The sequence below is a fragment of the Dermacentor silvarum genome, chromosome 9 (assembly GCF_013339745.2).
Source record: "Dermacentor silvarum isolate Dsil-2018 chromosome 9, BIME_Dsil_1.4, whole genome shotgun sequence".
NCBI classification, from domain to species: Eukaryota; Metazoa; Arthropoda; class Arachnida; order Ixodida; family Ixodidae; genus Dermacentor; species Dermacentor silvarum.
In genome coordinates this window covers 161,215,743-161,230,236 of record NC_051162.1, presented here as the reverse complement: position 1 = coordinate 161,230,236, position 14,494 = coordinate 161,215,743, and the positions used below count along the sequence as shown (strand labels likewise).

The following is a 14,494-nucleotide window of genomic DNA, read 5'->3' as shown; positions in this document are numbered from 1 at the left end:
CCTTTGTACGTTGATGCACATCACAGGAACTGTAAGGTTGAAGCACTGCACTTTTGTGTCGTGGCTGCAATTGCCTCAATATGTGAAGTGTCCTTCTATTTGTGTGTTCACCTGCAGATGGCAACATGGACGCCGAGAAGCGGATAGCAGTCCTTCAGGACCGGTTAACAGAGCTCCGTAAGGTCTACATGCAGCTGAAAGCCGAAGTGGCCGTCATAGACCGGCGGCGCAAGCGTGCCAAGAAAAAGGAATCAAGTGAGTTGGAGTTTCCAAAACCATCTCGAGAACCCGTTTGTTTTTTCTTTCAATCCATATTGATCTTGAAAGGGGCTCTCTGAAATGCCACCAATGAACTTTTTTTTTTCTTTTTAATAGGGAGGGTGGTCTTTAAACGTTACCCGTATGACAGTTACATTGGCAGTGTGCAGAAGTGGTAAAAATGGCAAAATTGAAATGTGTAAATTTGAAGGAAGTGAATGAACATTTAATAGAATAGAAAAGGGGAGCAATGAGTGACAGCCTCGTCTTTAAGTAGACTTGGAAGAAGCTAGTCGGAATAAAATGCAACTCGCAGAGCAAGAAACAAGACTGTGAGCAAGATAATGTGAACTTCAAAGCTTTTCGAAAGAAAATTAAGTTAATAAGGTAATGCAGTGTGTTTCACGGGGAGGTGAGCAGCATTCTGGAAACAGTCAAACCTTAATACAGTAGAACCCCGCTGTTACGTTTTTCACGGGACCGTAAAAAAAATAACGTAAGAGCCGGGAAACGCAAGAGCCAGGAAACAGGAAAAATTGAGAAATGCGAGTAGTGTTGAACTGCACACAATATTATTTTAATTCTTACGTGCGACAAAAAGTAGTTTCGTCCGACAGCCGAAGTATCGATTGCGATGAGCTATACAAAGAATAGTAGTTTTATCGTCTGTATAAACTTGTAAACATTCGGTTATTAACTAATTAACAAACATGGTGTCAGCGCCCACAGGCAAACATGAACACATCACACTCGATGAGCGCGGACACGCGCAGTTAAGCGTCGCTGCAGAAGCGAGCGAAGTGACCTTCGTGCTGTTGTCTATCGCTTCAACCCAAACTGAGCGCCGAGAACACGCAGCACGCACAAAGCCACGAGCCGCCGACGCACCTACACTGCGTAGAATCTGCCCCCACGCAGATCGCTTTCAAGATACGGCCCGCGGGACCGCGCGCGCGCCGCCGCGCAGTATGATGCCAGAGCACAACGCTGCCCGCTCCCCCCTCTCCCTCGCTGGTGCCTCGAGTGCAACGGAAGGAGGCGCGCTTCCTCTCTGCTTTTCCTTCGCGCGCGAGACGCGGTCGTCGGCTCCCCTCGCAACCTTTCACTCGCACATTCAGCATACGGCCGCGCGGCTTCCCTCGCAAGCTTTCACTCGCACATACAGCATACGTCGCCGCGCGCCGTATGTGCGAGTGAAAGCGTGCGAGGGGAGCCGACGACTGCGTCTCGCGCGCGAAAGAAAGCATACGGCGCGCGGCGACGGCGTTATCGCCTTTGAACTTTATACGGAACATCTATGAGCCAAAACCAATTTTAGGGCCGCAATGCGTCATAAGCATCATCTTTAGATAGCAAAAGCGGATATCAAAGGCCATACTTTTGCTGGCGGAAACCGAAAATACGTAATAAATGTCGCCCCCAGCACTTTGGGCGGCCAATGCCATCGTCAAGCAACCAAGCCGAGCGACATGAAAAGTCAAAATGGCCGCTCGGGCCGGCGCGGTGTGGCAGTTCGCAACGTATGATGCGGGAACGGTCCCACAGTTGCGACGTAACAGCGGGGTTACCAATGCATTGGGTTCTATGGGAGCTGTGCCGGGACCGGCCGAAAACGACGTAACAGCCGGGTAAACGCAGCACCCGGGAACGTAACAGCGGGGTTCTACTGTATAATGAATGCAGTTATTATGAATTATCGCTTCAGCTAAGTAAATATTACATTTTTCTTCCTGATGATAGCGTGTAACGAATATGTGCTTACATTTAAACCTCGATATACATAACAAAGTATTTCACTTCTTATAACTTCTTGTCTATAGAGCACTATGTATTTTGATCTTCAATGTGACAAAGTGTGTATACAGTGGAATCTCGATGATACGATCAGGGCTAATACGAATTTCCGGATGATTCGAATTTTTCTGAGGTCCCGGCCGAACCCCATTACTTTGCAACGTGCTAGAGAACGGTTGTTACGAATCGATTTTCGACTAGCGTCGGTTGATACGAATAAATGCCGCCCCACCGACGGCCGCGAAAGAAAACAGCGCGCAGTAAGCGCGTTTTCCCTTTCTCTTTTGGTGCGGAGGCGCGGACGCGGCGCTGGACAGCACGGAAGCCGTGACTGGGCGCGAGGAGTTTGAAGCGGTGGCGCTTTTGTTGCTTTTGTGCTCTTTTTGTCTCTTCGCTCGCTGCGGCGGCCGCGCTTCCCCACACGCGGCCGCCGCAGCAAGCGAAGGTTCGTGCGGTTTATCGCTTCAACGGAAACTGAGCGGCGTAAGCACAGCGCATACAAAGGTCAGAGCCGTGTGGAGATCGCTTTCAAGATACGGAGGGCGCCTCCCCCCCCCCCTCTCCCTTCCTCCCGCGCTACCTTCCGGCTTTGCTCCTTTCGCATGTGGAGATTGCGTCGCCAGTTACCCTTGCGCTCGGTTGCAAGATACTGGCGCCGTAGCACAGCGTTGCCCCCCCCCTCCCTCCCTCCCTTACCCCCACGGCCTTTTGCGCAACGGAAGTCGTGTTTGCTCTCCGCTGTGCATTTGCTGTCCGGGAAGGCACGCGTCCCCCGCACGCTTTCACTCGCACATACAGCGCGCGGTGACGACTTTATCGCCCTTCGACTTGTGCTCCACGTCTCATGCTCCTCCTCCGCATCGGCCTCGTTGATCTCCTCTCCCATCGGTGGGCGCACCTCATGCTCGCTACCGCCCTTGTCGGCAAGATTTTCCCGCGGACGCGGCAATTTCGTCTCACGCGGCTGCACTGTAAGCGGTATGCATATACATGGAGTTCTATGGGAGGGTAAACGGGAGTCGGAAAAGGCCGCGTTGTAGCCAGTTCTGCACTATAAACGGTTATGTTATAAGTGGTCTATACTGTAAATGCTTTTTACGTACGTGTGCCTGAGTGAGTTCACCTCTCGACTCTTTAATTTAGCTAGTTTTAATTGTGTTTCGATGATACGAAATTCGGCTAATACAAACTTTTTTCGTGATTCCGTGAGATTCGTATCATCGAGATTTCACTGTATATAGACGACTTTAATAAAACGAAATTTCACTGTCGCTATGAAGGATGCAGTAAATGGAAACTGCTGCGGACACAGATGGTCAAATGGTTGACTTACATGTGGCTGCTTGCAAAAAAGCTCAAATTTCTATATAGCAAAGTAAATTGCCAATTTTTTTATTGACTTCGTTATATCGAGGTTTAACTGTGTAACGATGTAAAAGAAAGTTCCATTTCACTCATTGTATTTAGCAAAATCACTCAGGGAAAACCTGGAAAACTCAGGGAATCTGAAAATGTCAACTTGGTAGACACCCTGTCATGTCAAATGTATCATTGTTTGCTCATGCACTGAATATTTAGTATTTTCCCAAATGGATGTTCATGTGCATATTAATGTTCATTCGCCCAGCTTTATGTGACAAGTGATGTGTAGGTTCTTTGTTAGTGAAGCTTGTTATTGTAGTGTTTCTTTTTACTGCTGTGTAACAGCTGTACTTGTACTATTTAGCACATATTGTTAATATTTTCGTTCTTACATTGTATTGCCTTCTCCTGCCCAAAGCATGGCGCTCAGGCTGGCAGAGTTGTATAAATATAAAGGAATAGATGTCGGATGCTACTTTTGTTATAACAAGTGTCGACTCTATCACTGGATTGCATCATCGTGACTTGAAGCAGGCCGAAAGCAGGAAGTGTTTTGACTGGTACGTGCCGTCTTGCAGGTGCGCCTGTGCTGCCGAGCATCTCTGCGGTCATCGTCTCTCAGCCAGGGGTCTGCTCTTCTCCCCCGACTTCGCCGCGGCCCGTCGAAGTGCAGTGTTCATCATAACGCCACACCCCGGCGCTCACCGTTCCCCATCGCCTCTTCACATTCTCCATCTTTGTCCTCCGCGACTGTCCTCCAGCGCGGTGTACCAGTCCCAGCAGTGCTCACCTCGAAATTCATTGCCTCCCTTGCCAACAACGCCACTGGCGAGGGGTGACTGTGCGCTGCCTCTTTTCATCATCAGCCATCGTCAACAAACCCTCTCTGTTCTTCGGTTTGCCCGCACATCTCATGACGGTGCCCGGTGTGCCCTGTCCTTGTGTATCTAGTTGTTTTCCAAGCTGTTTGTGTTGTCCCGCGTTTGTTTTAAGTGTTCCAATTGTGTCAAGAGCTCTGAATCTGTGCGCCTAGTAATCGCAAGATCCGGAGTCTGCTGCGCTTGCCACATACTGTAACCGCTATGACTCAAAACTTTGAACAGGGATCCTAGATCTTGGGCTCTCGGTTGAGACGGGCTTGCTCACTGTCGAAAAGGAGCTAGTTTTTTGCAGGTTGTGAAGTGTGCTGTTGATTTTTTTTGTTGCCAGAAGAAATGTATTTAATCTTATTAAGCCTATAACCTAAATAATCTACCACAATCTGAATACAGTCAGACCTCTACATAACGAGCGCGGATATTTCGAAATAAATTAGGATTTTCTCGCCAATGTGAGCGTTTTACAAATATGTGTTTGTAGCAAATGTCAGATATAACGAAGGTATTTTCGTACCAAATGTGTCTTTGTTATAATGAGATTTGACGGTATCAGATTATGGGCACATGGCAGCCCATCTATGTTGTATCATAATCGTGGACTGCATTTAGCCTGTTGAGTGTGTAAAGCATGACTTGCAATGTTCAGGATCGCACTGCCGTTCTCTTGTGATTGCGAAGTTTGTCGAAGCGAATTGTGCAAAATGGTGCCACTTCACAATTTGAACCTTGAGGTGTGTGTGCATGTTCTAAGGGCATGTTCCAGGGGCACTCGCTAACGATTCTACCAAACTGGGAGGTGGCAATGTTTTTTTAAAGCAAATCGAGCAAGAGCGACCGTATCAAGGCTGCCCGGAAAGGTCTTAATTGTAAGCTATTTGGGACCAAGAAGGATTAACAGCCATATTTCCGATCGCCTTTCACACCTGGCAGCGTCGAGGAGCCTACGTAACGTTCTGCTATTACCTCTTGATTTGCGTCTTGGCTCGTCTTGGCTCAGCCATCACGAGGTGTTGCCAAGTTCTGTGCCCTCGCTTAGTACGCAGTGCAGAAAAACAAAGCGTATATGTTGTCGCAGTTCAGGCTCCTATGTCAGCATGATGACTGCAAAGGTTTATGACTGGCGCATTGATGTCTTTGGTCAGAGACGGTCACAAATATCTGATTGCGCAGAGATTGTGCCTTGCCTGCTTTTGGTGTGATTTAAAGGTTTGCAAATTCCAAGAAGGGCCACAATTTGTGCTCGCTCGCTACACTCTCAAGGTGCCATAGACTGCCGTCGCAACATTGTGCGTATAATGTAGCATTTTCATTGTGTCACTTAGTACTCTGCGAATACGAATATAGCATGATTCTTTTTTTTTCTGAGAAATAATCAGCTTGACCAAGTGCCTGTGCTTGTGCCATGCGACGCTCCGAGGACAATGCTTTTTTTTTTATTATTTCTTAAATTCATTTGTTTCACCCTTCACTGCGCAATGTTCTCAACCACCAGACGACCGAGCTGTGCAGTGAAGTTGGCCTGCTGACAGTGTCGGGAGAATATGCAAATATGCAGGAGGGGTGTACCAAGGGGGACAAAAGAGAGTACCGCACTAGTACGTTCGAAGCCCATGATTAAGCTTTGCATTATATTCATGCTAGGTGCATGCGAATTGTAATTTTTAAAACCGAACTGAATTAGCGTCAGAAGCAAATCTAATCGAAATGGAATACTTTTCTAATAGTTTTCCAATAATGAACAGACATTGCAGCTATAATATAAAACAAGGTTGATGTCCTGGTCGATGAGTCTCCGCAATTTCATTGCGCGTTGTGAAGTGTTTATTAAGACTCACAAAAGGGAGCATTAGGAAAAAAAATAAGGAGCTTATTTACATATGGAGGGCTCTTTGGAAACTGCGAATTATCACCGTTTAGCCATTAAGGTCTTGTTCCCTGAGCAACGTAACGCTCTCCACTGCGCAACTCCTATGTTTTATGTCTACGGGGGCCGCAGGAATATAATTTATTGTACGTTTGCTCCAGTTTTGTGTGATCAGGTGCTGTTGACAGCTTGAAGTATTAGAAAATTATTCGAGATGTATTAGCGTTTACAGATGGTGACTATACGATTCGAAGACCAAATCGAATAGGGCAATATTCGATTGATTATTTAAAATTTTCGAATATTCACACACTCCTAATTTATGCGCTCCTTTATTTATTTTTCTGCTTGGTGGACCGAGAAAAAGTTCCTCAAATTGTGCTCAATTTGTGGTCGCATTGTATTCGTGCAGATATGATAGTTGTTTTTTTCTTCATGGAAATTGATTTAGTTTTCGATACAGAATTTATGATCAAAGGAAGTGCTTGACAGATCACTAGTGTTGCCAGCCGCATTTTCTTCTTTTAATGTTCTGTCAACACGATATGCATGTCACATATTGAACTTGTGTTCATATGTTTATACTACCTGCATTCATGTGAACCTGTATTGGTGACACTGTTCAGGCGTGAACTGTAAAAAAAAAAAATCACTTTTTGATGCCTGTACACATGATATTGAGAATCATGAAGCAAATACTGTGTAGGTAAAGCACAAATATGATTTGTGGTAGCTTATAATGTGTCAGAAAGGTTATTTGGATACTCACAAGAGTGCAATCTTTTTTTTTTCTCTGTTTTTTTTTCCCCCTACGTAACGTTACATGTGAAACTTGGCTTGGATGGTGCACACTATTTTATTTAAAATAGAGCGCCCACTTGCTATCTCATCATTGGTTATAAGCGAGAAGCGACACGATGGCCTGGAGGTTATGCATTGATGTCTGCACAGTGCGCCTTTTGAACCACTTTTTCTCGACAAAGGGAAAGAAATATTACGGTGTCATTGAGTTTATTATCGGTTAGACGTTCTCTTAAAGAGTAAACTGTAAGGCGCTTTATGTTTTCAACCATTAAGCCAGGCAACCTCTGAAGCACCATTGTTCTCTTGCCCAAATGTAAATCTGCCATGTTGTTTCCCAACAAAGGATGCATTTTACTGCCATTCACTAAAATTGTGCTCTGCTAAATATTTCATGGAAAGTAGTTATCTCAAGCGGCCATCGTCGTCTTACGCTTTCAGATGATTGCGATCTGTTTTGCAGCTTTGATGGCATTTATTGTTACAGGCGATGTGCTGACACATCCAGATCATGATGTAACTTTTCTTTAATGCTTCATATACGTTTGGAGAGATTCGCAATATCCAAATCAAGGAATTGTCCTTTGTACTTGGAATGAGGTACGCTGTGGCCGTTGAGACAGTGTTGTCAAGAGGTTCAGTGTGACTCCATTCTTCTGAATCTAGGCCTTACTTGTGTGTCAGCATCAGTGACTAACTGCTGTCAGTGGTCAGTATCGTACAGTTAATTACTATTGGTGAGTTTGCCTGCTTCAGCAACGCCAGGTTACACATTTTGGATTTCTAGCTTAAATAATTTGCTCTTTTCCTAACCACGTTACTTCTGCTGCATCCTGTTAAACATGAGAGTGGCATTTAGGGTGTCAAAATTGTTAACACCGATTGTCGTTCAGTGTGACATGACTTCCTTTTGCATTTCGGGGTTTGTACCGTGACAATGGTTATACTAGCGACACGTTTCCCCGACACTTGCCTTCTGTTGTGTATTTTGTACGCACCAGGCACTGATCGCCGATGTCCCTGGTTACAGGACACTATGTAACTCCACTTCGTTTCTGTTAGCACAGGTTTCATAGCTTTGTCAAGCATGTGAAGCTGGCACGACATGAACTAAATGTTTTTACAACTGCGGCAAGAATTTCACGCTTGCAAACAAACTTCTTCCAGATGCTCAAGGAATGCTGTTTTTCAGTCAAGTTCATTTTATTGCCCTGGGAGGTCGCCCCCACAGGATATGTTACCTGAAGAGGTTACGTTTGCTGCGAAATCAACCTTTGAACTGCATAGCTGGCCGTATGCTGTCAGCTTGTGTTGCTCTGAAAACGTTGAGCCAGACAACCTTCTCTGAACTCAACTGGCAAACTTGTTTGGCTTCTCCCAGAGGCATTTCTCGTCTCATCCATCACGTATGTATCGAGGTATCTGCGAGAGGCCAAGCGTTCAACAGATGGCGATTCCAAATGCGTACTGAGGCTCAGCTTGTTGGAGGGGAGTGCAAACTTTCTCGCTCCATGACGCAAATAACCTAATTATGCCAGTGGTCAATCCTGCAGTAGCGGGACCAAGTGGATGAGGCCATTCCAATCTCTTCGTTGAAGGATCAAGTGGTGGCCAGCCTGAGTACAGGGCTTCGTAACATTAAAAAAAAATAAAGCAAGGCAATAACCGGATCGAGTTGGTGATGATGCAACAAATGGAGGGAAAAGGCTACAAGTTTTTAGTGGACTCGTTTTTTTTATTATTTATTAACGACTTTTTTTTTTTACAAGTTTTTACACTGTGTCGCATTGTAGCGACATCTCTGTGGCTGTACATATGGCCTTGGTCATTGTTACATTTTGCAGTTGACGAGGTTTCCCTTCTCGCTTCTGTTTGTTTTGCAACAATAATCATGATTATTATGCAAGACATTGATATCTATCGTAGCGGTAACAATTTCCTTTCGACCCCTTCTTTCTTGTTATACTGATGGCTTCATGTTAAGTTATTTGTTCATTCAAGGAGACCCTTTCTTTCGAGGATGTATAGAAGCTATTCTGTTCCTGGCAGCCGTCGACAATATTGAGTCGGTAAAGCCTGTGAATGCAGAGGATTTTGCAATTCCGTCAAGCTCTATGAAGCCTTTGCGGCGTGCCACGCCCAAAGATCGGCCAAAGTGCATCTAAACATCCGAAGGGGACAAGTGCATCGTGTTTTCGTCGGAGGTCATGCTTTTTGTCTGTGTGTGTGCGTGCGTTTGCGTGCTCGTCTACCGAAGGAGCATCTGTTTTTCCAGAACGTTTTCTTACTTAAGCGGATGTCGGCATGGGACACCGTTGCTTGTGCGGTGATCGGAGGATGCCTGGTTGTCGCCGGTCCGAAAATCTCGGTGATGCATGCCCGACAGCTCAGAAACGTCGAGGACAGAGAGACATATATTTAAGACTTTGGTGTGTCTCCTTTGTTAGTCTTTTCTTTGTTCCTGTACATAATGTCGATGTAAAAAGACTTATGGTGCAATGATGTTGAGAATGCTGATAAAGGACAGTGGTGATTTGCGTTCTCCCTTCTGCAGTCTGCATGGAAAAGGAACGCCAATGCAACGTTGCCGACGCCGCAAAGCCTGGCGCATCGTGGTGAACGCGAAGAGACTCTATGATGCGTAACAACTGCGTGTCTGCTTCTTTTTTCACTGTCGGCAAATGTGTGTTGACACCGCAGTCGCATTGGTACAGGCAACGTCACCATTTTTTATTTATGTTTTCCTGTTGGATCTTGTGTGCATTGTGGCAGAAAGTCCACGCTAATGTCCTAGCGTGAGAAAGTGCTTGTACAGTTCCCCATAATGCACTTTTGCATGAGTTTTTAGATGTAATTATTGCTGTAGCCATGCTGTGTGTTTGTCTCCCATAAAAGAATGATATCCACCCGCATAGTATACACCAGTAAAATAAATGTTTATCCTACTGCTCTTGATGGCTCAATCTTGTTTTGTTTGACTACTTTATTCAAGAAGTGTTGCAAAATTTGCCTGAGCAGTGCTGAAACATTGACAAGGTTGAAGACTGGGCGTGTTGGTATAGTATACTAGAGGTTGGAATGCGCAACGTTTCAGACGAGAGACACAGATGAGGAACACACGACAGAGCGCTCTGTCGTGTGTGTTCCTCATCTGTGTCTCTAGTCTAAAATGTTGCGCATTCCAACCTCTAGTGAAACATTGAGCTTCATTTGTATCCCCGTCAGGCAATTAATTTTGTCTGTCGAAGATTTCATTTGACGCATTCACATTTTCAGCATCGTTAAAAGCACAGCAGCAGAACAGAGTGGGAATCGGAAGTTTTCTGCAAGCTTTGTTGAGTCCACAAATGTGAACTCCACACCTGAACTCTTTAAGTACTTAAGGTATGGAGACATTGACTATTTCGTGTACAGTGTACTAAGGTTTTCTTTTTCAGGTTTTGTAATTTTTCTTTGATTTGGTGGCGTAAAAACGGTTTTATTTTTAAATAAGAATTTTTTGTAGAATTTTTTTTTGCAGTAAACTCGGCGGAAAATCGGGTTTCGTTATCTGCTGCACAAATAGTTTTTTTTTTCTGGTAACTTTCACAAGAGCATAACACTAGCAACAGTATCCCTTTGACGCAAACCTATTTAACACAAGCGAAATCACTTGCAGGAATACGAAATGTCGGACAGCTAGCTGTTTTAAAATGTAAAGAACTAGTCTAAACAAGTACAGTTAAACCTTCATATAACGAAGTTTGTAAAATCGGCAGTTTACCCGACTTTTATATCAAAATATTGTGTTGAAATTCGACTGTTTATGTAAAGTACCGTCAACGATCGATTTACCTTTCCCGGAAGGGGCCTCTAAGTTTTCCGAATTATCAGGCAAACGAAAAAAAAAAAGCAATATTGAATGAGAAAGAAATTAATTTGTTGAATTTGAGAGTCAGTGACGGAAGATACGGTTTCATGCCGTGTCGACGACATATCGTCACATCGCCGGTACGAATTAAGCGAAACCAGCCACGCTTTCGCGACCACTCCGCCCCCGCGGCTGATAGTGTCACCCGCAGTGGGACGACGCTACCGTGAAGAGCGCCGGCAGTGGAGATAGAATGCTTCGTCTGCAACGCGCTTCCACGCGCCTCAAACTCGAGATTACATTACCTCCAGTACTAGAGGTGCGAAACGACAGCGCACATGATGCCACGCCATCTCGGCACGCCCACTCTTTGCACACGCGCGGTCGCGCTGACAGTCATGCGCAGCCACGGACGTGCTAGGAAAGGAGACGCGCATCATAGCCATAGCCTCCACAGCCTCCTATATGCGATAGCCGGCTATCGCTAGCCGGCGTCTAGCGAGAGCGGACGGTGGCTACGCCGCCATCGAGCAGGAGGCAGCGCGAGCAGGCACAGGAGGCTATGCGCGCATCAACCTGCGTCCCACTCCCCCCCCCCCCCCCCCCCCCATCGTGCGCGCTTGATCGGGTGCCACGCTCTTGCTGTACCTACTAGCAATTCTAAAGTCGCCAGCTGGTAATTACCGTTGCATCCAACAGTTTCTACACACGTTTCATAACGTTGTTGATAAATAGTAGCCGTATGCGACGTTGGTTGATTGTGACAAATTAAATATCTCCGGCGCAACACAACTAACTTCCCGGCTAGAAATTTCACGCTTCGCGCTAAACGTACAGCTACAACCACGACTACAACGCTGTTCGTGGAACTGGAACCAAATGTGAGCAACCGAGCGTACGAAACAGCTGTCCGGCTTTTCTCCGCCACCAACGTAACATGGCGTCTGTCAATTTGGGAGCGGCTGCTGCTGCTGATGCGCGATAAGTGTTCGGCGCCGAAGGCGCACTTTCTCCTTCGAAACAATGTCGGAGGACGGCGTCAAGTGCAGCGTGCCGACATGCAGTAACGTAGACGTGGAAGGCTGCGGCATGGTGTTTCATCGGTGAGTGGTGCGAACGGTAGTTGGCGCGGGAGAGGGCCCGTAAAAGTAGCGTCGCGACTGCTCCTACGTACTACATGTTCCCGATACGTTACGTAGGTTACGTCGCCGAGCTTTTTAGACTTCGGGACATCACTTAAGACGCGGCCAAAATGCGCGATGCGCGATCACAACGCTGCCTGGTCCATTGGCGTGCTTCATCTTGTGTGTGGGTTTCGCTTCTATCGGGTTTATAGAGCGCCGATACCTGTAGCGTTTTATTTTTGGGCATCATTAAAGCCCCATGATGAGACAGCACGTCTCAGTACGTGGTTCCAGCACCTTTTTACGACAAGCTTGGTTTAAATTTGATGCGCCGTAACCTTTCACGTTTCAAACAAAACCAAACTAACTTTGTTTCGCTGTGGGAACGTTGATCGTCATCGCATAAATCTTCGTGGTATCATGCTTCGACGGGGTGTCGATACATTAGTGAATTCCCAAATAAAACTTTGCATATCGACGTATTGTACGGCAGTCGGCCCAATCCTTCGAGAATGGCTATTTTCGGATGTAGCTGCTGTTTATCATTCGCTGTGACGTCACGGAAATGAGCCTACATAATTGGCCGATACGTTTATACAGATTCTCCTTAGTTGAACTGGCCGTAGCACTTTCAGGTTATCAGCAACTGTAGTCGTTCTGCATGACTCCAACTTCTTAGTTCAGAGATGAAAAGCAAACAATGAAGCAATATAAAATTTCGAATTACCCTCCTAGAAACCTCACATTTGTTTCCGGCCAACAAATTACTTAGTTGCAGAGAAAATCATGGTTGTATAGTTCGCACTGTCCTTCCACAATTCAGACCACCCGCAATAAATGGGGCTGCGCAAGTGTTCTCGAGATAATGTACGTACCACTGGATGCTGCCACGCCTCCTTCACCAAGAGCAACTCTCCCACAAATAGTTCAGGTATAAGTTTGAAGATGTAGCACAAGTGATTTGTGTATGAAAATCCGACACTTTGTGGCGCCCAAGCTTGACGTCACGAAACATCACCTATAAATGGTGTCCACTTGTAGCTTAGGGTGCTGATATGAGACACAGAGGGTACTGGAAGCAATAGGTGACAAAATGGGGTGCGTTTAGAACACCACCTATCAATTCTCAGCTGTTTCTGCCACCCGGAAGTGCATGTTTCTGCCTGTTGAGGGCATCAGGTAACAGTCTTAAACAGCGTACAGGACAGGACGAGAACCAAACACATGACAGCGCTGTCATGTGGTTGTTTCGCATCCTGTCCTTTGCGCTGTTTGAGACTGTTATAATTTACCATGCAGCTAGCCCGAGCAACAACCTTAGCATCAGCTAAGCTGTAGTTCATGACTTGAGAGTGCTGACCATATGCACCTCAGCTCATTTGTATATTCTGTGCAGGGGTGTGAGAATATTAGAAATTGCGAATGCGAATCCAATAGTTGTTACTACGATTCATATTCAGTTCGAGAATTCACTATATGAAATTGATCATTTCTTTCAAATGGTTTAGGTGTAACAGCACTAGTTGGGAGTCCCAAAGGAGAGAGAATGATGGAAGCGAGGACTGTTCCGAAGGATTCTGCTGCAGGCAAGGTGCAGTTTGCAGAGGCACCAGTTCCTAAGCAAATTAGTGCATGGGGCAGATCATCTTTTCAGTAATTCAGCGTGAATTCCTCACTTCTAGGCAGCCTGTATGTGAATTTGTTGCCTAGATTTAGAAAAAGCAGCTTGATCATTACTTGACCATTCACACCATGATTCCATGCATCTAAAAGGATGTAATGTGATGTATGATCACGCTTCTCTCCATGAACGACCTCCACAATCTATGCGCATCTTGTGATGTGCTGTTCCCTTTCTTTTTCATTACGTCATATTCATGGTGCACCAGATTACTGAAAGCTGTTGTTTCTCGTTTACAAGCTCGTCAGTCGACCGAACGTCCAGTTGCGACCTGCATTACATGCATTTAAATATGCCTGTAAGTAAGCCATGTAAAAATGTCTATAATCTCCTTTCTTTATCAAGAAGACTCCATGCAAACTTTATATTTCGCTCTGTATAGAAATAAAACATTTGATGCGATATTCAGGTTGTTTTTCTCGAATATTCCTCTTCAGTTCGATTAAGAAATTTCACTATTCGAACCTCCTTACTAATCTGACAACTTGCCTTAAATGTACACCTCATAGTATGTTTCGAGAGACTTATATGTACAAACTCTTGGTTTCTTTGACAGGTTGTTTGGTGCGATTTTTCAGTACATTTTACAGCAAAGCTGTATATGGCTAGCCGATTCGACCGTCCGTCGCCTGTACGCAGAAACTATCATCATCATCAGCAGCAGCAATGGCTCAAGCGTCGTCGCTTTCTTCCACAGCGGGCTCCGTTGCCGCTCATTATTCCAGCATAGAATTTCACTTGTCAATGGGGAGGCCGCACTTACGGGGGTATGAGCCATTGCTTAAGGGGGTATGAGCCATTCATTGTCTTATGTGATGGACAGATTTAATTTTGAAGCAATTTAATTTTTAAGAATCGGCAAGCGGCAATGCAACAGGTGGA

The 14,494-nt window shown here is 45.5% G+C and overlaps 1 protein-coding gene across 1 annotated transcript in view; it reads left to right on the top strand.

Moving 5' to 3' along the window:
* Window positions 1-9,907, top strand: part of LOC119464601 (AT-rich interactive domain-containing protein 4B-like) — a 47,996-nt gene extending 38,089 nt beyond the window's left edge. Inside the window, exons 20-21 of the mRNA XM_049655469.1 lie at window positions 118-255; window positions 3,993-9,907. Coding sequence (XP_049511426.1) covers window positions 118-255; window positions 3,993-4,099 — 245 coding nt within the window. The 3' untranslated portion in view covers window positions 4,100-9,907. The remainder of the gene's footprint in view (window positions 1-117; window positions 256-3,992) is intronic.
* The last annotated feature ends 4,587 nt before the right edge of the window (window positions 9,908-14,494 follow it).